This window comes from Elephas maximus, chromosome 22, assembly GCF_024166365.1.
Source record: "Elephas maximus indicus isolate mEleMax1 chromosome 22, mEleMax1 primary haplotype, whole genome shotgun sequence".
Classification (NCBI taxonomy): Eukaryota; Metazoa; Chordata; class Mammalia; order Proboscidea; family Elephantidae; genus Elephas; species Elephas maximus.
The window spans coordinates 26,120,173-26,143,107 of NC_064840.1; the positions used below are offsets into that span (position 1 = coordinate 26,120,173).

The 22,935-nt window shown below is 55.7% G+C and overlaps 1 protein-coding gene across 1 annotated transcript; it reads left to right on the forward strand.

Annotated features, from left to right (window-relative positions):
- The first annotated feature begins 15,347 nt into the window (after positions 1-15,347).
- Positions 15,348-22,320, forward strand: LOC126065952 (leukemia inhibitory factor). Its single transcript, XM_049866599.1, has 3 exons — positions 15,348-15,527; positions 17,409-17,587; positions 18,551-22,320. The coding sequence occupies exons 1-3, from the start codon at positions 15,509-15,511 to the stop codon at positions 18,959-18,961; spliced, it is 609 nt and encodes a 202-aa protein (XP_049722556.1). The 5' UTR covers positions 15,348-15,508; the 3' UTR covers positions 18,962-22,320.
- Positions 22,321-22,935: the final 615 nt, after the last annotated feature.

Below are 22,935 nucleotides of genomic sequence, written 5' to 3' on the forward strand. Positions count from 1 at the left end.
TTACATGGTGCCGAATGGAAAGGGCATGAAGGTGCTTGGCAGAGTTTCAGGGTTCCAGGCCTAGCTCTGAGTGTCTCTGGACAGCACCTTTCTCTCTGCGTGTGCCTTAGTTTGCCCATCACTAAGGGCTGGCCTGACATTCTAGGATGGTTATTCTGGGAGCGTGGGTGGGCTCCCTGCCCCTCACTGCTGGAGCCTGAGAATCAGTTGGTGGGGGTAGGGGGTGGGCCTGCATGTAGGAGTCTCCCTCCCTGACCCCTTCCCCTCCCCACCCTGGAACACAGTTCCTGGTGTGGGGGATTGGTCTGGGGCCAGAGTGTCGGGTGAGAGGTGTATTTAAAGACAGCTGAAGCCAGGGCTGCTCTGGAGCTGAGCAGTCTCAATGCCCCCAATCTCTCCTAAGTGGAGTAAGCACCGCCCTCTTCCAGTGTCTCCTACAAGGTGCAAACATCAGGACCCTCTGACTTCCTACGAAAGAGCACTTGGTGGGAATTCACTAATTAGCTTTTTTTTTTTTTTCACCCCCCAGGACACTGAGGGAAGCCACCACAAAACAGGAAGTGGCAGGGAGAAGACAAGGGTGGGGGAAGACAAGTGACTGTGCAGGGAGGGCTGGGCCGAGGAAGCCACTGAGTCTCGGCTGAGTGCCCACCATGTACACAATGCTGGCTTGGTACCATGCCCGCACTTTCTCTTCTAACCTCACCACAACTCTCCATGATAGATATGATCCACTTTGCAGGTGAGAAGACTGAGGCTCAGCGAGTTTGAGGGACGAGCCTACATTCTCTGAGCTAATTAACTTGGGAAGGGTTTGGTGCACAGTTTGAGTTCAGGTTCCTTGGACTCCAGGGCAAAAGCATCTTTCTGTTACCGCTCAGCCTCTAGAACTTGGCCGGCACTTTCCTGAGTCCCTGCAGGCACAGAGATCCCAGCCAAGGGGACAGACAGACAAGACACAGCAAAAGGCTTGCAGCGAGATTGCAGTGAGAGCTCAGCAAAAATAAAGCATGGTGATGAAATAGAGTGAGAGTCGGGTGATGTGGGTGGTCAGGGTGGCTTCTGGAAGAGGTGATGTACACACTGTGACCTGAGTGACGTGCAGAAGAGGTAGTGTCCACATTGTGGCCTGAGCCGTGGATGTGCAGGAGAAGGGGTGGAGCCTCCAGGTGGCGGGAACAACTAGGGCACAGGCTCCTGGCACCCAAGGATCAGAGCGTAGCGAGCGAGGGCCTCACTGGTTTGTCAAAAAGGCCTAGAGATGCAAAGTGTGTTAAAGGTCAAACACTGAGTTTGTACAGGGCTGGGGCTAAAACTCTTGGCCTGTGAATCCTTACCAGCAGGTTTCCTGCCCAGTTGCCCGTGTATTCCAGGCTCTTTCAAATACCTAGTAAGGGCAGTCACCTGGCCCTTTGCCCTCTGGGCTCCTGCCCCACTGGCAGCCTTTGGGCTCCCGAAATGCCTGAGCTTTCTCCTACCATAAGACCTCTGCCTATGCTGTTCCCTCTGTCTGGAATGCTGTTCCCTGTTCTTTTTACCAAGTTAATTTCCCATCTCCCTTGTCAGATCTCAGCTCAAGGGTTCATCTTCAGCAATTCCTCCCTGCGTGTGCATGATCTGCGTCCCACCTGGGGCGCCCACTCGGGGTTTGTCATTGTGCCTTCATTAACGTGTCATTTGCAGTAATGTCGGCCTCCCTCGCTGGTCTGGAGCTGTGGAGGACGGAGGACGGAGACCACATCTGTTTCGCTCCCCTGTATCCCAGCCCGCAGGGCAGTTGCCTGGCACAATGAGGCACAGGCCCACTCAAAGGGGAGGACAGAGGCAAGTGTGTTGATGGGGGGTAGGTAGAGGCACAGAAGAGCACGGTGGGGAGCCTGGCCTAGTCCAGTGCCACACCAGGGCCAGCCTTCTGGGCTTCAGGCCCCCACCAACAGCAAGGCGCAGGCATGTACACATTTCTGCCTTTCCCCAGTGTTCGAGGGGTGGGGAGAGAGGGGGAGGTTTCTCAGCCTTGGGCTGCTGGGAAGCTGTGGGTGGGAGGTGGCAGCCACCAAAAGCTGGGCACGTTCCCAGAGCGGAAGGGGGGCCGTGCTGTGGCTGGTGCTGAGGTTGTCCACGGGGAGTGCAGAGGTTGGTTTGCAGAGGAAGGGCTGAGGAGCCAATGTGGCTGCGTGCCCCCTTCTCCTGCCCCCCTGGATGAGCCCTCTCCAACCCCCTACTCTGTGGATAAGCCCCAAAAGAGGTGCCTCCTTAGAACTAGGGTAGCACCCATCCCACAGGAAGCAAATCAGGGAGCTCCAGACTGGAGGGGGTTCTTAGGAGCCCCACCTGCTCACACCTGCAGCAGCCCCAAACCTCCATCTCCAGCTCAGATCCACAGACCCAGTGACCAGGAACATCTCTGCTGGGGGCCCTGTGGTTACCTCAAAGCCAAACTCACTCCTTGCCCCCCGCCACCCAGCCCCTCACCTGCTTTCTGCTTCCTATTTGCCCCACTGAAGTTCCAGAATCCCAGCCCCTTCTCCCTGGACCTCTTCTCTTCCCCATGGATCCCTAAATCCTGTGGTTTCTCCCACACCTCATTTCTTGCCCAGGCCTCCTTCTCTCCCGTGCTGGAATTCTGTCTAAAATCTCAATACCATCATGCTTTCTCCTGCTCACTGCCCATAGCATCAACTCCAAATCTTCGTTGTGGCATGCAAGGTCCCAGGTCTCTGGCTGGACCGACTTTGCCAGCTCCTCTGCATTCTTTCCACACTCCAGTGGGCTCCCTGCACATCCCACACACGCTAACCAACCCAGTGTTTGCACTGACCCCTGCCTACTTCTCCCATCCTCTTACCTTGAGGCTGCCTCTTCCTTGATTCCCACTGGGGGTTTGCTTCTCCTCAGCACTCACAGATGCCTGCAGGTTTTCCCTGACGCTGCTGGCAGCAGGTGGGGGTCATCCCTGGAGTCTGTACCCACCAGGGGCCGAACAAGCCCACCTCCAATCATAGCTTCCTTTGAGTCTGCCCTGACTCATGGTGAGCCCATGCACAATGAAGTGCTGCCCTGTTCTGTGATAGCCACATGACTGATTGTGGATCAGGCTGTTATGACCCACAGGGTTTTCAGTGGATAATTTGTGGAATTAGATCACCAGGCCTTTCTTCCTAGTCTGTCTTAGTCTAGAAGCTCCTCTGAAACCTGGTCAGTAGCCTAGCAACTCCAAAGCCTCCACCGAGGGACAGGTGTCGGCTGTGCATGAGGTATCTTGGCTGAGGATAGAACCCAGGTCTCCTGCATGGAAGGAGAGAATTCTACCACTGCGCCACAACTGCCTCACGATCACAGCACATAGGATGAACTGAGGTTTTCATGACTATCAGGTGTGACAAGCAGAGAGACAGGGCACTCTTCCAACAATCGCTTTTTTGTCATAGTGTGAGTTGGTTCCACACAAGATTCATTTTCCCAGAGTGGCGATGCCCTGTGAACCTTCGAATAAAATTGTACCCTCTCCGCTAACTCACATGGAGCAACAAAGTGAGCTGGCACCAGACTCAAGAAGATAAGGGCTCTCTTTGTGGTCGTGTTGCCGGAATTGATCTAAATCCAGGTTTTCTTTTTCTTTTCCAAGCATTTCAGAGTGATAGCCATGGACATTTCGTGTAACAGGCATGGATTGAAAATCCCCTAAGACAGGGGCTCACAGAGGCAGGGCGACTGTAGGAAAAAGGCAGGGATTGGAGTCTGGGGTCTTGGCACTTCATTTTTTATCCAAAATACAAGGTCCCATCTAGGATTACAAACCTGGGTCTTTGGCCTCCAAAGTCTCAGTCCCTTCCCCATCCACCAATTTTGATATGATTTTTTTTTTTTTCTCTTTCGCAAGAAATGAGAAAGTACTTCAGAGTTCAGGAAAATAAATACAAGCCGCCCCCCTCGCCACCCTTAACCAGCTGTGTAACCTCCCGGGCTGAGCCTCAGCTTCTACCTCTGTGCAATGGGGCTAAAGCGGCCGCCTCACAGGGCTGTGAGAAAGATTTCCTGAGAAACCACGTAAACACAGTGTGAGGGCAGCGTTTTTACCGAACAGGTGCAGGGGTCAATGTTCTCTTTCTCCCTTCTCTCCCTCTCATTTTCCTTTCCCTTCCAACTGATTTTCCTTCTTTACACGTCTTCTCTCTTTGTCCCTCTCACCCCTGTCTGCCACATTTCACCCCAGGGGTGTCCATGAATCCCTTTGCAAGCAACCATCGAAAGGTCACAGTTCAGGCTCAGCTTGGGGAGTTCTGGGCATAGCCAGCTCCACTCCCTCTTCCTGGGGCTTCCCCAGGGCTGGGCTCCCGCTCTGGGAGGGGCTAAAGTCTCTGGGGGTGCGGAGGCTGGGCAGGTGGGACTTGGAGCCTGTGGAGGAGAAGGGCGGATCAGACGGTAGCTCCCGGGGTTTTGAGGTGGGTTCTGGGGCAGGGAGTGGCGGTTGAGGGGCACCATGTCCATGGAGGCAGCTGCAGTCACGTGGGGAGAGGGATAAAGGGGACATGGCCCTGGTGCACACGGCCTGTGGCAGGTCTGAGTCAAAACACCTAAGGCCGACCCCAGCCGGTCATGCGGAGGGCTGCCCAGTCATCGCCTTATGCTGGCCTGGGTCAGCCAGGCTGGGCGCGGCCAGTCAGCCGTGACTCAGGCCCCAACGGCACTGCCACGCAGAACGGGCAGGGGCACCAGGCACAGGGACGCCCCCTCCCCACCCTGGCCTCGCGTCTCCCTTGGCACACCAGAGACCCTGCCCTACTTGTGTCAGGCACAGGCTGCGCGGACACCCGGGGTTTCTGCGCACCTGCTGCCCCCAGCCCTTTAGTAGGGGGTGGGGTAGAAGTGGGGGGGCCTCAGGGCCACCCGGCCCTGGACGGGAAGTCAGGTGGGGGGGGCGGGGTGAGGAGCCATCTCCAGAGGAGACGTGACAGGAGAGGGAAGCAGAGAGGCCTGGCCCCGAAGACGATGGTGTTCCATTGACGGCCAAGACCCCGTGAGACTCCAGAGGGTCCTGAGCGGCGCAGACCAAGGTAGGCTTCCCTGCAGGGGTGGGAGATGCCAGCCCCTTGGGTTATCCTCAGCAGGGCAAACAGCACTCCCTGTCTCCTGTGTATGGCTGGGTCAGGGGAGGTCTGGGTGGCCCACTCAGCTCTCCAGCCTTCAATATCCCTATCTCCCGGGGTGCCCACACATCTCACGGAGAATGTTGACACAAAATGGGAGAGACTGGCTGTGAAAGTGTTGGGTGGACTTATGAGAGGTTAAAGATCATCAAAGGGCTAAGGGCAGAGAAGAGAGCACAGGACTGGGAGGCCGGAAGAAGACCTGGATTTGAACCCCGGCTTTGTGGGATCTGAGAAGGATCATTCCTCTGGGATTCTTGATTCCTGGATTTCCAAGGGCTCAAATTCCCTTTTCCCAAAGTAGCGAAGGGTTCTTTCCCTCAGATGAAGGCGAGGCAGGCACAGGGTCCTTGTCCCTCAATGGTAGGGGGCTGTGGGGTGGTCCCCTGGCAACTTCTGCTTTGGGAAGAAGGGAGAGTCTTGGCCAGCTGACCTCCCTCCCTTGTGGGAGGCCCTGGGGTGTGTGGTTGGTCAAGGCCATGCCCTCTAAGCTTTTACCCTTGGGCAAGTGCAGGACTTGACCACTCTGCGCCTACTCCACTCTATGAAATGAGGCTAATTATGAAAGCACCAGTTCACTGGGCCATGGTGGGGGGCTTGGTTCAAATAGCTGAGGGAGGAGCTCGGCTCCAAATTGCCATTAGCGGATCCTGAGGACTGGGGAGGTGTTTGGGGAGGGGGCAAGGAAATCTTTCCCAGGGTCAGTCCATGATCTGGACCCTGAGGCCACCTTGCATGCTGGCAGTGGGCAGGGGTTTTGGCTGCTCAGTGGGAGCTGATGTCCCTGAGTTTGCATGAGTTCCTGTTCTTCCAGCTTCTAACTATGTGACCTCAGGCAGTTTATTTCACCTTTCTGGGCCTCAGTTTATCCATCTGTAAAGTGGGGATCAGAATCCTCGTGTCAAAGGATTCCTGTGAGGACCCATAAATGGTGCTCCGGTGAGCCGGAGGGGGTTCCTGGGGGCCTGAGCTGGGTGGGAAAGGGCAGCGGGGCAAGAGAGGAGAGGTCTCCTTCTCCCAGAGCCAGGCCCCAGCTGGACAGAGGCACACCTCCCCCTGCCCACTTCGCGTCCTCTTGGGGCTCTGTTCTAAGGGCAGGACAGGGCCCCTGAAAGCCCTATTTAGCTGAGCATCCCCTCCCCTTTGGCCAATGCCTCTGCCCAACTCCCATCCAAGCCTCAGACTCCCCATAAACTTCCTCAAACCCCAAATCCCGCCCGCCTGCCTGGCCCTGTGGGAGGCACTGGTGAAGCAAGTCGGCTTGGGACTGACAGGCCGTGGCTGCGGTTCCTGGTGTCCACCGGACAGTGGGGGGCGCTGCTGCCCGCGGTTTGAAGTCACTCTGGGCGTGGGCGAGGCAGGCAGCAAGCCCTGAACACAGCCCTCACCCGCTTGTGCCCAGTTTTCATTTTTCAGGGCTTGGGAATCTGGCTCTTTCCCCACCCACAGTCTACACTTTCCGAGCCTGATAGTATTATCTAGGTCTTGTTTTACAGATGGGGAAACTGAGACTCAGAGAAACTTCTTTCTGGTTTTTTCACATGCAAGTTGGATCTGAAACCAGGGCTCGACTGGGACTGAAGTCCTGTCAAGGTGCACAGTTCACCTGCTACTGCGGTTGTGCCACAAATTTGCTGTGTGGTCTTGGAAAAGTGACTTCCCCTCTCTGGGCCCCATCTGTGTCATTTTAACAGCTAGGATAATAATCTCAATAACAATGGCTCATCTTCAGTGCCTGCCAGGACTTCCCATAGGGTGTTGTTAACCTCACAGATTGACATTGTTCCCCCATTTTACAGAAGTTGAAACTGAGGCCTGAGCAATGAAGTCACCTGCCAGAGGTCACGCAGCTCATAAAAGGAAGAGCTCAGGCTGCACCCAAGGTCTGGCTGATTCTAGCCATCCCAAACCCTCACCCCATACTCCACCACACAGCTTCATCTGGTCCAACCTCTTCCCTTTACAAGTGGGGACACAGAGGCCAGATGAAGCCATGAAGGTCTCTAAATTCTGTCCCAAGCTAAACCTGCTCGGGAAGGCTGGTGGACACCCTCCTTTCGGGGGCCTCCCCTGCAGCCAGCCTGCTGGCTAGAGTGGACTCAGGGGAACCTCAGCAGGCGAGGGGCTCGAAGAGACACCAGCTCTCTGGACAGCCCACTGTGACGCCGGGGGCCAGGCGTGGTCCCACTCTGAAAGGGAGGAAGCGGAAATGGGGTCCAGGGGTGGGGCAGGGGTAGGGGCCAGCTGGGCAGGAGATCAGAGCAGGATTGTGTCATGGAGTCGCACAGCTGATAAGCAGCTGGGCGGCCTGGCTCAGTCGGAAGGAGGGTTCCACAGGCAAAGACTTGTCTGTGGGGATTCACACTGGGCCCCCTGCTGCTGGCAAATCCTCCCTAGCTGCCTGGAGCAGGCCTGGGACTCCTGTCTCCTGTTTTAAGGGGGCTGTGGAGAGGTGTAGGGTGGACAACTGGCTCCATCATCTATTATGTGACCTCAAATCATTCAAATCTCTGAGCCTCAGTTTCCACATGTGCAAATAAGGATAGGAATGCCTCCCTTGGAGAACGGGCCTAGGATGGAAGGTAATGGGTGTCCCCTATAAGCACTTTGTAGAGGCTCGGGAAGGCTGGGAAGCTCCTGGGAGCTGCAGAGGCCCAAGGTGCAGGGCTAGGTGAGGCAGCTATCATACCTGGGTTGCCCCAAAATGCAGGAGGCCTAGCCCCCTCTGTTCCCATGACCCCCTGTGTTGCTCCCCCTACCTTGGCCCACCCCTCCCCTAGCGTTAGAATTCACAGCCAGGTACCCCCTCCCTCGGGAGCTCATTCTGTCTTCTCTTCCAGTCCAACCCAAACTGAGTCTTACCCCCTCCATCCTCCCTACCATGTGGAGTGGGACCCTATGCTCTTTCCAACACCTCCACCCACCATCCTCCGTCCCCTCTGGGCACTGAGGGATAGTTTGGAGAGGGGGCCTGGCTATGTTCCTGGCATCATTGCTGGGGCTGAGATGGCCCGAGTGGGGCTTGCCTGGGGGAAGAGGGGAGGAGACGGCCCCAGATTCAGGCTGAGTGGGTCCTTGCTGCTTCCTGTTCTGTTTATTGCCTCCCAGTTCAGGAAATCATTGAATGAAACATCCTCCCCCCTCCCCCTGGGATTGTTTAATAGGAGCCAAGCTGTGGTCTCTCTCTTTTGGAAAATCCAGTGGGAGAAGGAAGCTGTCAGCTCAGCTCTGACATCAGCTTTGACCCTGTGCCAAAAGTCAGGGTGGCCAGGGCTGGAAGGAGGGTTGTGGGGCGGGGTGGGGAGGAAACCAGCAGCTGTTGGCCCCTGTGACGTGAGCCCCACAGTTCCCAGGGGCGGGGCTGGAGGGTGAGGAGCAGGGTTGTTGGACACACAGGCGGGGACACACTCTTGCACAAACATGGAGCATCACTTGTCTCCATTCACCCCCACTCATGCCCAGAGACCCTCTGCCATGCACAGACACACAGACACAGTCAGACACACTCATGTATCATTCACGCACACGGTCACACACACTCAGTCACACGAAAGGAATCACGCAGCCAGCCAGAGACGTGCGTGCTTGAGTCCTCTCTCAATCTCGGAGACACATGCAGGCAGACAGACTCTCACACACACATGCACACACACGCGTGTGCACACACACACACACACAGGGCCAGACACAGCAGAACATACCCATGTGCACAGAGATACACACAGGCGCTCAACATACATGCACACACCAGTGCCTGCCCAGACCCACTCATGCCTCCAGGCCCACAAACAGCCCCTCGGAACTGCCAGACATAGGCCAGGTCCTCTGGGCCGCAGGCTGCGCCAGGTGGGGGTGGGGGCTCTGTGGCCACTTCTGGCTCCCACTCCCTCTGTGAGGGTGAAGGGCCCTGTGGCAATGTGAGGAAAGGCTGTGACTACCCTGGGCCCCACCCATGGGGTGGAGAGCCCAGGGGTCTGAGGCTGTGGGAGGGAGTGGACAACGGGAGGCAGGCTTTGGGAGGCCCTTTGTCACGGCACTGGGTGATGCCAGGCTTCCACCTCCCTCGCCTCCGCCCACTGTGAGCACCTGGCCCGCCCTGGCCCGCCCTGCAGCACCTCAGGCCATTACCCAGAGTGGAAGGAAGTGCGCTGGGTGGAAGTCAGGAGCCCCACACTGCTGACTGCTGAGCGAGCGACCTTGGGCATGCCCCTCTAGGCCTGCTTTCTTCATCAATACCAGTGGCTTACAAGTGCTCTGACCATGGCCAACAGTAAGAAACACATGGCACCTTGCAGCCAGACTGACACAGCCACACCACTGAAAAAAGGGCTTCATGGAACAGTGGGTGCCCTGGCTCTGGCCGATGACTCCCGAGTTTCCTATTCCATTTCCTTTTTTAAAGTGCCTGTGGCAACCCTCTAAATTGAATTCATGACCCATTAAGAGTCAGAGATCCGCAGTTGGAAAACATTGCTTTATACATCTGCCTGCGACTGTCTCAGGCTAGTTAGAGACTCCGAGAGCCTGCAAGAGGCAAAGTGCTCACGTTCATAAAGTGTTGATAGGGCGATGGCAGCTCATTCTACCGATGGAGAAACCGAGGGCAGAACCTGGAGTGGAGTCCAGCCCTACGTAACGTCATGGGCCTTAGAGCCAGGGTTCTGGCTCTGCTGAGGAGCAGGGCTCTGTGGGCTGCTGCTTCCCTTGCAATTTCTATCAGAATCGAAGGAAAAAATGCAACCTCTCTGATTCACCTCCAGGCTTGACTCCTGGCGCACAGCCAGTCGGGAAATGCCAGGGTGATGCTAGGGGCAGTTGACAGGAGGCCAGGGCGGTGTCTGGCTCCTCCTTGGCTCTGATGCGTATAGCGGTCCCTGCCAGAGATTTGACAGGTGAGGGTGGGAAGGGGCAGATGTTAACCCACAGCCTGGCCCCAAGGGGTCCAGGAGACAGCTGAGCTGTCCAGGGCCTCAGGTGGGAAGTACTGGTAGTTTCCCTGCTAAGGCTATGAGGGGCTGCCCACTCCCCCAGGACCTGCAGCCCCTCCTGTGGCCACACCAAGCTCTGGTGTGTTGGACACTTTATCTGTATTTCTCACTTAATGTTGCCACAATAGGCCAGCACTACAGTATCCCCGTTTCCAAAAGGGTTATCAAGGCACAGGAAGAGGGAGTCAGTTCCCCCAATTGCACAGCTAGTCAGTGGCATGGGCAGGATTTGAACCCATGTTTGCCTGACCTCGGCCTCACTGTCAGCCTAGCTGAATTACAGCCTGGAGCCATGGGCCACAGGGGAAGTCCACAAGACAGCATGGATTGTTCAGTGGTGTGGCTCGTGGAGGTGGGAGGGGCACAGGTGTAGCTACACTCTCATTTCTTAAGTGCTAAATAATGAGATGATTTTGCCTTTTTGGACAAGACACTTAACTGCCAGGGCTGTGCCCAGGAATTTCTGAGCTCAGTGCCTGCCCTGCCTCTCTTGTCTCCTCTGGCCACCTCTCACCAGCCCTGGTCCTGGGCCATACCCAGCCCTCCGACTTCCTCCCCAGGGCCCGTTAGCCTCCTCATGCTCATTTCCCAGGTGGGAACATCCAGGCAAGGGGCTGGACGTGAACTGATGGTGGAGAGTGGATACTGGTTTGGTTTTCAGAGAACTGAGATCTCGGGGGAGGGGAGCTGGCCTGAGCAGTGTTGGGGGGGGCGCCTGGGGCCTGCTCAGTTTCTGGGTCACTGGTCTTGGGGAATTCCCCAGTGCCCAGAGAGCTGCTTACCTGGTGAGTAACTGCCATCTGCCCACACAGGATGCTGGACTGTGAGGGTACCTCCCGCCACCCCCTGTCCATGGCCACGCTGCCCTCTCCCCTGCCTGCCCCAGGGCCAGGAAAGAGACAGACAGACAAGCAGGGGGCCGGCTCCCACCCCCACATCTCCCCCCCGGGTCTGGTGATTCAAAGCCCCCCTTTGCTGAGTTGTGTCTCCTTCCTTCTCAGATGGGGCCTGGGGGTGAATCAGCTCCTGGGGGCGGCAGGCCAGGTCAGCTGCTGGCCTCAGTTCTGGCCTGGGGGTGGGGTGGTCAGGGACCAGGAGGGCCATGGGGAAAGTGCACACATCCCTCACATGACCCTCTTACTTTCTGGGTGCCCCTGAAGCAGTAGGTGTCTCATTTTCTTCATCAACAAAGGGTTGAGAGGTCCCTCTCCTGCCCAGCTTCCCTCCTCAGCCCTGGGAGTAAACTGTGGGACAAGTTAAATTGTTCCTCTGAGTTGAAGTTTTCTCATCTGTAAAATGGGGAAAACAACCCCTACTCCTTAGAAAGGTCATGAACATCAGTGCTAACGCGGAGAGGGCTGGCTGGGTGTTCAGAACATAGCTGAGCCCTGAGCCCTCATAACAAAGCCAGTATGTAGATAATGTTATTCCCATTTCACAGATGAGGAAACTGAGGCTAGGAGGTGGTCACTTCCTCAAAGTCACCTAACTCTTACGTGGCAGATCCAAACCTCAAACGTAGCTGGCTCTAAGGCTGAAGTCCACTCCTCAAACTGTGAGATCACGCTGCCTCCTCTCCACAAGAGATTGGGGACAGATAGCTTTTGGAAATTATAAAATGCCTTAAAAAATAGCATCTACTCTAGGTATATCTCTGAGCCAGTGTGTTAAGAGTAAAAATGAGTATCAGGCCCCATCTATGCTCTGGAGGATTGAGGGATAAGATGTTCCCATCAGACCGAGAGCAGGCAGGATGAGGCCACCTCAAGCCAGTCATGGGTGTGGGAGGCCAGGGAGGCTTCCTGGAAGAAGAGGGCCCTCACTCTCCTCCTTTGAAGTCACTGGTCTGCAGGCCAGAGACCTGGTTTCCAGACCTGGCTCTGCTACTAACTCTTCGTGTGCCCCTGGGCAAGTCCCTTCACCTCTCTGAGCCTCAGTTTCCCCACCTGAAAAACAAAACTGCTATGACATTCTAGGAGAGATTTGTGGATGGTAGGTGAGAATCAGCAGAGAAGAAAGGACCAGGTAGACGCATATGCCAAAGTGTATACGAGAGAGAGTTCTTAGGGGCCGAGAAGAGGCCCCAGGCCCAGCCATCATGCTCATTTCCTGGACTGGGGAGATGAGTCCCTGGACGACTCAGTCACGCAGGGGCATCACCCCTAGGCCTCCAACTGGACCTGAGGCAGGTCCAATCCTCACCAGGCCCAATCTGCAGGAGCTGGACAGGCTGGGGATGAAGTCACAGCTGGAAGGGGCCGGGCTGGGGCTGCCACTCCAGGGTGGGGCCTGGGGTCATGACCCCGGAACAGGCAGCCAAGAAGGGAGGATGCCTTCCGTGAGGGAGCTGGGGGAAACACACACAGCAGCATAGAGGGAGGGGAAGAAAACAAGCTCCAGGAGACCAAAGCAGGCTTGGAGCGGGGCCTGGGCGGCCGTTCCCGGGGGTGAAGCCACGTTGCAGGCGGCTCACGGACCCACGGCTCCAAGACCCTGCCTGGCCTTCCTCCAGAGGCCCAGCACAGGGGGCTCCTGGACATGACAGGACAGGGAGGCTGGGCCCGGGGCACCGAGGGGCCCAGAGCACTTGGGGAGCACGGACCAAGTCAGGTACCGTGAGGGGGAGACTGAGGCCCTTGGCGGGACCAGTCAGGGCCGGGTTAAGTGGCCCTAGTTCAGTGTCTTCTAGACGCTGCCCCCACTTCCTGCTTCCTGTGGGGTGGGGCTGAGATGAAGTGGCTATTGGGGTGGGGGGGTGGATTATAGGGCTGGTGTGGGGTTGTAGGGTCTGGGAGCAGAGGGCAGAGCAAAAGGAACCTGCAGTCCACTAGGAAGAAGGGTGTAGGGAGAGACTGCGGCAAGAAAATCGTGGGATGGGGTGGGGCCTCCCAGAGTCAGAGCCCCTGGTGAAAGAATCAGATGGTGGGCAGGCTGGGGTTGGGGGAGAAGGAGGCTGATAGATGGGGCCACAGTGGGGCTCTGGTCCAATGGGCTTGGGGCCACATCAGGAAAAGTGGGGTGGGATTGGAGGCTGATCTCAAGTTCTGTGTTCCAAATGGTCAGGTCCTGGTGCAGAGAGGATGGGGTGGGGTGGGGTCTGGAAATAGAGGACAAACTGGGGTGTCCTGGGGTATGGGATTGCCTGAGCCAGTCTAGGGTTGGTAGGAGGAGGCCAGGCCTTGGGTGTGCTTCTTGGGGGTACATGCCCATCCCAGTGCAGGTGTGTGGGAGAGGGAGGTGCCAGGTGGGGCCCTCACAGTCCCCCAGGGAAGGATAAGATGGGGGCAGGAAAGAGGAAGGAAGGGGAGGGAGGGCCAGTGTGGGCTTGGCCAGCCTCCTCCTTGCTGGGAGGTGCCACCTGGGACAGGCAGTTTTATCGCCCCACATTGAGGCCCTCCTGTAGGGGGAGTGGGAGGCAGGTCAGGGCGGGTGAGTATGTGTGTGTGTGTGAAAGTCAGGGGAGGGAGCATGGCAGCAGCAGGAGGGCTTGTTCTGGCACAATGAGGGAGATGCAGGAGGAACACATGGCTAGCCCGGTCCAGGATGTGCTAAGAGGCAGGAGCTGGGGCATGGAGTACAGGAGTGGGCAGGCAGGGGGCTAGGGTCAAGAGAAGGGTCTTTCTTTCTGGTCAGGGTCAGGCTGGAAGGTAGCAGTGGGGTGGGGTGCCTGGGGAATGAGATATCTCCTGGGACAGGGGTGTCCCCGGCAGCTTTTGGGAAATCATGTCCCCAGATGTGTGTTGTATGCCCAGAACTGCCCCAAACATTTTATTATTATTGTTAGCATTTAACTGCCTTTAACTGGGGAGGAGGTTCCTGAGTTTTTTTTTTACTAACCTAAGGAAACTCTGGTGGCATAGTGGTTAAGAGCTACGGCTGCTAACCAAAAGGTCAGCAGTTCGAATCTACCAGGTGCTCCCTGGAAACTGTATGGGGGGTTCTACTCTGTCCTATGGGGTTGCTATGAGTCGGAATCGACTTGAGGGCAACAGGTTTTTTGGTTTACTAACCTAAAAGTTGGCGGTTTGGTACAGTGGAAGAAAGGCCTGGTGATCTGCTTCCCTGAGATTATAGCCAAGAAAACCCTATGGAGCTCAGTTCTACTCTGAAACACATGGGGTCACCATGAGTCAGCATCGACTCCACAGCAGGGGGCCTAGTTTTTTTGGTTTAATTGGGTACTCGTCTGTTCTCATTCTGCCTGGTCCCCGTCATCCTTCCTGCCCCCCTCACTCTTTGCAAATCTGCCTGACTGTGGTAGTAGGCACCAGAACTCATGATCCTGCCTTAGAGACTCAAGAAGCACTTTTATCAGGGGGCCACCATCAATCATCCTCTGAGGCACATCTGGGAGGTGTCACCATTCCTCAGTTCTCCCCAGCAACCCCTCAGCATCCTGAGGAGGAGACCTGGGTCTTGGCTAAGACCTTGGCTAAGCCTTCCTGGGCCTACGCTCAGGTGTCCCTTTCAGAATGGAAATGCTGGACCACCTTCCATGGAAGGGGGAGATAGGTTGCAAAGAGCCCCAGACACACAAAATCTTCCCAGAAGTCCTCCCAGGCTGTCCCCAAAGAACTAAGTCACAGCAGCCCCCTCCCATCTTCCTGTCCTCCTCCCCAGGCTCACATAGGTACAGTGGTCAGCGGAGCAGATATGCTGATGGAGATCAGGGGCCTGAGCCTAGGGGACCCCTGGGCACCTGCTTTCTTCAGAGCCCCACTCTACTTTGTGGAAATGGGCAGATTGGAGGAGGCCATCTCTGGGGTGGCTTCCAGCGCCCACATTCAGTTCCGCTTTATTACTGTCTAAAGTCCAAGCCAGGCCCCAGCCCCTCTTCCTGGAGCCTCCTTCTCAGCCCAGCCCCAGCCTGCCTCCTCCCCACTGCCCCCCAAAGCCCTTGCCCAGGGGCCACAGGTGCGAGTTCCTCCGCTTGCCCAGGTGAGTCAGGGCCATCTGGGGCACCCACTGCCCGTCCACACGGGACCCTGCTGACTCGGCCAGGTTCCCTCCTCTCCCTCCCCATCTTCAAACAACTCTAAGGGCAAGCCACTCAGGAAAACCGCAGGGCGTTTGGTAGAAGACTTCATTATAATTTTATCAATCAAATTCTTAGAAGAGGGAAAAAGTCTGCCCTCCCCACCCTCCCCCCTTACTCTGCCCCCCCCTTCACTCTCACTTTCTTCCATTCATAATTTCCTATGATGCACCTCAAACAACTTCCTGGACGGGGATCCCAGCTAAATATAGCCGTTTCTCTGTCTTACAACACAGGCTCCGGTATATAAATCAGGCAAATTCCCCGTTTGAGCATGAACCTCTGAAAAGTGCCGGCATCTAAGGTCTCCTCCAAGGCCCTCTGCAGTCCAGCCCATAATGAAGGTCTTGGCGGCAGGTAAATCCACTCGCCAGCTCTGGCTTCCGCGCCCACTGAACTCGGCGCTGAACTTGGCACTTGGCTCTAGCGAGCGAGCGAGCGAACGGGGCACCCACCTACCGCAGACTCCCGGCACTCGGGGCGCCCACTCAGCGCCGGGGAAGTCGCTGCTCCAGGCGGCCGCGGCCGGTGGAGGCGCTGGGTGGCGGCCGGGAGCGGGCGCAGCACATGGTCCGGGCACCGCTGGCCCAGCCGCCCGCCCGGCAGGTTGGCGAGAGGGAGGAGGCCGCTCCAGCCTTCAGCCTTCCCCTCACTCCTCCTGCTGCTCCTCGCTCCACCGCTCTCCCGGAGCAACTCTCTCTCTCTCTGCTTTCTGTCTGATTCACCCTCCCTCTTTCTTTCTTTCCGCTTTCTCTTTTCCAACTGCGTCCCTGGCTGCTTCCTGGGAGGGGAGCAGGGCGCTGAGCAGTTTGCAAACTCCAGCTGGGACGGGAGCAGGTGCTGCATCCATCTACTAGTGCCTGGGAAGTGCATGGTCTGTGCTAGGTGAGATGAGGTGTGGGGACACCCAGCCACCGTGGGGCCTCAGCACTGCCTGGGGATGCTGGGATGAACAGGAGACCTAAAGGAAGTGTATGTAAGTGAGGTTGCCACCAGCCATCCAGTTCCAGCAGGGGGATCCAGGCAGGAGGCTCCTGCCTCACTGGCCTGCTGCCCCCAGCCCCTACTACCTCCCTTGCCAGCTGGAAAGGGGCCTGAGGGTGAAGGGAGGGAGGATGCCCCAGGGGGAGGGGCGACCCAGGACAGGCCCAGACAGCTCCCAGAACTCCGGTCACGTTTCACTTTCCTTCCTCCCCGCCCACTCTGCTGCCTGCAACCTTTTCCATTTTCTCTTTCCTGGTTTCACTGTTTCCTCTCCCTTCTGAAGGCCCTGGGGGGCTGGGGGCTGTGGGACCCCTGGACTCCCCTGCCCTAACCCAGGACTGGGGCAAGGGGTGGTAGACAAGAGGGTGAGGGCACAGAAGCCAGAGGCTGAATAGAGCTGGGGACAGGGACTTTTGAGTGATTTGGGAATGGATGGGGGCAGAGTTGCAGAATCAGGATGAAAATTGAGGGCCTTAGGTAGGGAAGTATGGAGTCCCTGCATGAGGCAAATGGTTAAGCTCTCGACTACTAGACGAAAGGTTGGAGGTTCGAACCCACCCAGAGGCACCTCGGAAGACAAGCCTGGCTATCTGCTTCTTAAAGGTCGCAGCCATTGAAAACCCTATGGAGTGCAGTTCTACTCTGCACACATGGGTCGCCCTGAGTCGGAATTGACTCTAGGACAACTAACAACAACAATATCAAAGGTAGGGAAGTTGGCCACATTTGGGGAAGGACAGAGATGCAGGAGATGGGAAATTGAGGGGCAATTGGCCTGGGGAGCTAGAATCAGGTGGCAGTTTTGGGATAGAGAAGAGGGTCAGCAAAGGATCTCCCTTCCAGTGGTCCCATGGGAGCCCAGACTGGGAGATCTGGGTCACTGTGGACCATCTCAGGAGATGGGGTGATAGGAAGATAGGGATATAGGGAGATAAGCGCCTTGTATTCCAATAGCACAGGGAATGGTACCCTTAAGTTAGAGAGCCAGGAGGCCGGGGGGCTTTTGCCTTCTTGAGGGAAGGGATTGGATGGTTGGATGTCACCCTAGATCAGGTTCCAATCAGTGGGAACAGCTCGTGCCCTGCAGAGAGATATAAGCAAGTGAGAGAAGCAGGGGTAGTGGGATAGAGATAGAGTGAGACAAAGACAGTAGCCAGAGAGCCGTAGGTGGAGACACAGTGCATCCAGTATCACCTGAGCCTCGAGCTGCCATCCACACCCTCCTGATCGTGACAACTTTCTATCGGCTTCTAGGAATCCTGTCACTGCTGCTTGTTCTGCACTGGAAACATGGGGCAGGGAGCCCCCTTCCCATCACTCCTGACAATGCCACCTGCACCACACGTCACCCATGTCCCAGCAACCTTATGACCCAGATCAGGAATCAACTGCTGCAGCTCAACAGTAGTGCCAGTGCCCTCTTTATTGCCTATGTAAGTTACCCCTCCCACACCGGGGGACTGAGGAAGGAGGGTGTGGGCCTGAGGTGGGAGAAGTGGGCAGAACCCCTGCAGATATCAGTGGAGGCTGCCCTGACCTGAGCTGGAGGTGCTGGCCAGGTAGGAGACCTTTTTAGGCTGGAAGGAAAAAAGGTGAGGTGGCTGGGCCACACCCAGCTTCCCCACATCCTACCCCCAGCCCAGACAGGAATCGACATTCCCTGGGTTAGGTCAGGGTAGTGCTCTGGTGAGAGAGTAAAGGGCCTGGCACTTCAGGTTTTGGGGATTCCCCCACCACGGTGGGGCGAGAGGCAGATGGAGATGCACAAAGGAGGGAAAAGGCAGGGAGGTGGTCAGAGAGATGCTGTTGATAGAGGGTGGATGGTGGGTCTGGGTGAGAGAGATACCCAGGTGGGTGACAGGGCAAGTGTGTGTGGTGCACCTCTGAAGGTGAGGCACCCAGGTTTTCCTTCTTTCCCCTTATGACCATGAGAATTAAAAAACTGAACCAAACCAGTTGTTACTGAGTCGATTCAGACTCACTGTGATCCCATGTGTGTCAGAGTAGAACCCTACTTCATAGGGTTTGCACTGACTGATTTGTATCGCCAGGTCTTTCTTCTGAAGCATCTCTGGGTGGACTTGAACTCCCAACCTATCGGTTAGCTGCTGAACGCATTAACCATTTGTACCACCCAGGGGCTGCTAATACTAATACTAAGTAATAGGAACAATCCTTGCATGCTAGAGGCCTTGATTCTTTACCAAGTGCATTCACAGCCAGGTATCCATTTGAGTCTCCTGATGATCCTGAGATGCCTACGGGCCACAGAGTTGGGTCTCCATGCCATAGGTGGGGAAACTGAGGCCCAAGAGCGTGCCTTGAGGGTTGGTGGCAGGGCTGCAACACCGATCCCTGCCTCCTTGCTTACCTCCATTCTTCCCTCTGCTCCTCAGTACACCGCCCAGGGCGAGCCGTTCCCCAGCAACGTGGACAAGCTGTGCGGCCCCAATGTGACAGACTTTCCAACCTTCCGTGCTGACGGCACAGAGAAGGACAAGCTGGTAGACCTGTACCGCATCATCGCGTACCTTGGCGCCTCCCTGGGCAACATCACACGGGACCAGAAAGCTCTCAACCCCAAAGACCAGAACCTCCACAGCAAGCTGAGCTCGACAGCGGACACCATGCGGGGACTCCTCAGCAATGTGCTCTGCCGCCTGTGCAACAAGTACCACGTGAGCCACGTGGATGTGTCCTATGGCCCTGACACCTCGGGCAAGGATGTCTTCCAGAAGAAAAAGCTGGGCTGCCAGCTCCTGGGGAAGTATAAGCAGGTCATTGCTGAGCTGGTCCAGGCCTTCTAACACGGGATCTTAAAGTGTGCTGTGAACTGAGGGATGGTGGGAGTGGGATCCAGATTTGGGGGGCTCTCACAGTGCGGCAGGGGGTCATTGCTCAGTGTAGGCAGAAGTAGCTGGAAGACCCTGAGGGCTCCCTGCCAGTCTACTTCACTCTGGGGTGGGCTGGGATGAAGCCGAACAGGGTCAAAACTCCCACATGCGGGGCCTCGATATTGTGTCATTTCAAGGTGGTGCCCGTTTTTCTGGAAGATGGCAACCAGGCACCAAGGCGTCAGGCTGGCAAGTGGAATGTGAGTTGGACTTCTGCCCCTGCCTGACCCTTGGTGATGGCTTTAGGCAGTGAGCAAAAGAAGTCATCTCGTAGGGGCACTGACCACAAGGCAAGAGAGCAGGGATTCGGGCAGTTGCCCAACTCCCAGCAGAATGGCATTCAGCATCCTCCCCTTAGGGCAACGTTGGAAGGCGTGGTTGGAATATGAGGTGCTGGGATCCCAGAGGACTCCCTGTCCCTGGAGATGTGGCATATGGAAAGTAGAGAAGGCAGCTCTGGGATGGAATGCTGCACTCTCATGAGAGAGGTTGGAGAACTCAGGCCTAGGGACTGTTGGGTGGAAGGTTCCAGAAGGAAGTCACTGGCATTTAGTATGGGAGAGCCCTTGGGGAGGTGCACTGCCACCTCCCAGCCTGGAAAGGGAGATAGTTCTCCTTCCTCTTCGCTATAGGCATTTCTGCAGCCCAAGATGGCTAGGGACCTGGAAGGGGGTTAGTGGAGGTGGGCGGGGCAGGGACAGGTGCAAAGTCAAGTGAGGAGGTTCTGAGACAGACCCAGAGTCTTCCTTCTGAGCAAGGGCCTATAAGGGCGGGAATGGGGTAGTTCAAAGTGGCAGCTCACAGCTGAGGCTATGGAGGCCTGGTGAAGTCACAGGGAGGTACTTGAGGGGTACCAGAGGTGGTCCCTGGTCCCTAGATAAGGGGACAGCAGAACTTGAGGTCAGGGTCTCAGGGGAACCTGGGATCTGAGAGTGCTGAGTGTCTGGCCCAGCATGGTTGTGTATTTATTATAATATCTTATTTATATTAACTTATTGGTGCTTTAAGTGGCAAAGTTAGCTCCCATTTCCTGCTGCCTAGCCAACATTAATAAGATGGCTGTCTACCTAGGAGCCTGGGCCAGGTCTTTTAATAGGGCCTGGCCTGGATATTGAAGATGTTACAAGTGGGAGAATCCTTACGGGTGAAGCTCAGAGAAGGGTTGGTGTAGGAGTGGAGGCACCTGACTCCATCCCACCACCTCAACTGTGCCGGAGTGACCCAGGGTTCAGACTGTAAGCTTAGGCCATTTTGTGAAGTGGCCAGGTACTTTTTGCCAGGGCTGCCATGTTGCTTGACTCTGGGGGGCCTCATTCACACTGTGTTCCCTGGCATCCCTTGGAGTCGTGCAAATGTCTTATTCCCATACTGCTCTAAACTAGCAGTTGAGGGGCCCTGGAACTGTCCTGACCCAGCACCCTCTCCCCAAAGATGCTCCCACACAGTGGGGAGTACCTTCTCTGGTGTCCTAAACACCACTGAAGACACCAGGGCCTGGGTGAGGAGACCTTGGGAAGCTGGAGCAGTGTGGGAACCACTACCTTCTGCTGTGGAGAGGGCAGCCTGAGACCCCCCAGACTCAGACCAGGAAGCTGTGGTCCCCTCTGCCCCACCTACCCCATGCCCCCACCCAGGTCTGGGCTTCGAGACAGGGAACTTGATCCCTTCCTTTGAGCTGAGGGCCAGGCAAGTCTAGAAATGCCCTCCAGTGTGGAAGAGGGAAAGCTGTGGAGAGGTGTGTTTGGGCCTTTTTTCAAACCCCGAGCAGACAGGCAGTGGTCCTAGCAGTTTAGCTGATGTGATTATGATGCTTTGCATTCACTTTGTACCTTTTTCTGTCCTTCTCTGAGCACTTTATCCATGCCTACCTGCTGGCAGGCAGGCAGCAGGCAAGCTGAGAGAGTGGGCCCAGGGCCAGGAGTTAAACCTGTCCCCACGGCAAGAGTAGGACACGGAGACTCAGCTCTGAGCTCGGGTCCCACTCACCTGTGTCCCAGATCTCAGCATGCTGCCCTTCCCATCTCTCTGCTCTGTTGGTGGACAGGTTGGGGCTGGCTTACCTTCTCCAAGCTGAGCTACAAGAAAGCCAACCTCATCTAAAGCCAGAGTTGGTGACTCTAGAGCCCAGTGCCAGCTGGGTCACCCATCATCTCATTACCTTGTGGATACACCTGTGCTGGGCACACCTAGGTGGCCTTCCTTCCCTACCTGCACCTGACCCCCTGACTCTCCCACCACCCATGCCCCTTTCACACCAGCCCGGATTCTGCCCCTCGGTCCGCATCCACAGCACTTTTTCCAGAACCAGCCTGGCATATCAAAACCCCCTACCCACAGCATCTTCGAATTATTGAGCCTTTGTGGGAAAAGATAGTTTGTTTTTTTTTCCTCATTTTCTTCTGTTGGCATTGACCCAATCCTGGAGTCCTGGGCTGTGTGCCTGGACTAGAGGTGATTTTTAAGGAGGAGAGGGGGTCTTGCAGTCTGTCAAGGAGACTTTTATTTGAAAAAAAAATTTTTTTTTTTTTTAAATCAAAAAGCACTGCTAGTTTGCTTATCTCTCTTCCTCCTTCCCCTTGTCTCCCTTGGCCTATAGTAGGCCAGCTTCTCCCTGACAGAGGCAGTCCAGCCCTGCTTGGCTGGCCCTCCACAATAGACATAGCGTGTGGGGCTGGGGCCCTGAAATTGAGAGACCTAGTCATTTCCCTTCAGATGGTACAGAGGTTCTGATTTAATTGGTCCTGAGTAGAGCCCATATGTTAGTGTTTTTGTTATAGTCGTTGGTTTTGTTTTTAAAGTCTCTAGTTTATTCTAATGGGAAGCAAGAGTTGAAAGTTACTGAGTTAGGGGAATGTTGTTAGCTGCCATCCAGTTGGCCACTGACTCATGGCCACCCCATGTGTTATGAAGTGGAATTGCTGCAAATGGTTCCTTGGCTACAATCTTTTATGGAAGCAGATCGCCAGGCCTTTCTTCCACAAAGCTGCTGGGTGGGTTCGAACCACCAACCTATGGACTAAGCAGCCCATTGCAGACCACTTGCGCCGCTGAGGCTCCTTCAAATGGTACCGATGTTCTTACCTTAGAACCATCTCCAACACACCACCCTACCCCACCTCACCCCCAATCCCAACCCACAGCGCTTGCTCAGTAGACCCACCATGTGGCCTTATCCAGAGATCTTCCCTGTCCTTCCTTTCCAATGGAAAGGATTTCACCTTGGGTGACAAATTCCTATTTGATGAATGTACCCTGTGGGAATGTTTCATAATGACAGATGATTTTATTTATTCAAAGTCATATTTAAAATATTTATTTTTTATATTGAAGAAATACTTTTTTGTTTTTTTAAGAAAAAAAAAAAAGAAATTAATAAAGAATTCTACTCTTGGTTCGCTTTCCAGGGTATATTAATGTGGGAAACGGGGCTGGAGGCCTGGGACTTTCTCTGCCTAAGTGCCCAGCCAAGTGCAGCTCTGCTGGGCAAAGGGCAGGAGCATGGGAAAAGGTACCTCCACCAGGTAACGGTGCTGGTGTGGGCTGGGACAGCGGTGGGCAGAGCTTGGGCACAGGCTGAACCAGCGAGGTAGGTGGTGTCCAGATCATGGGGTGTTGCCAAGGAAAGGACGGTTGCTCAAAAGTTGGGGAATTATTTCACATCTTACAAGTAATCAGCTCCTTTATCACCAGTCCTCACTTAACTCTCAGTAATCCCTTGAGTCATCATCCCCAGTTAACAGAGGGGGAAACTAGGCTCAGAGAGATAAGGTGACCGGCCCAGGGTCACACTGATAGTGTTTAGGGCCCGTTAGAGACACCCTTTAGCTCCAAATATCACACTCTTGCCCCTACCTGGAATTCAGAGACATAGAAGAAACCAGCTGCTG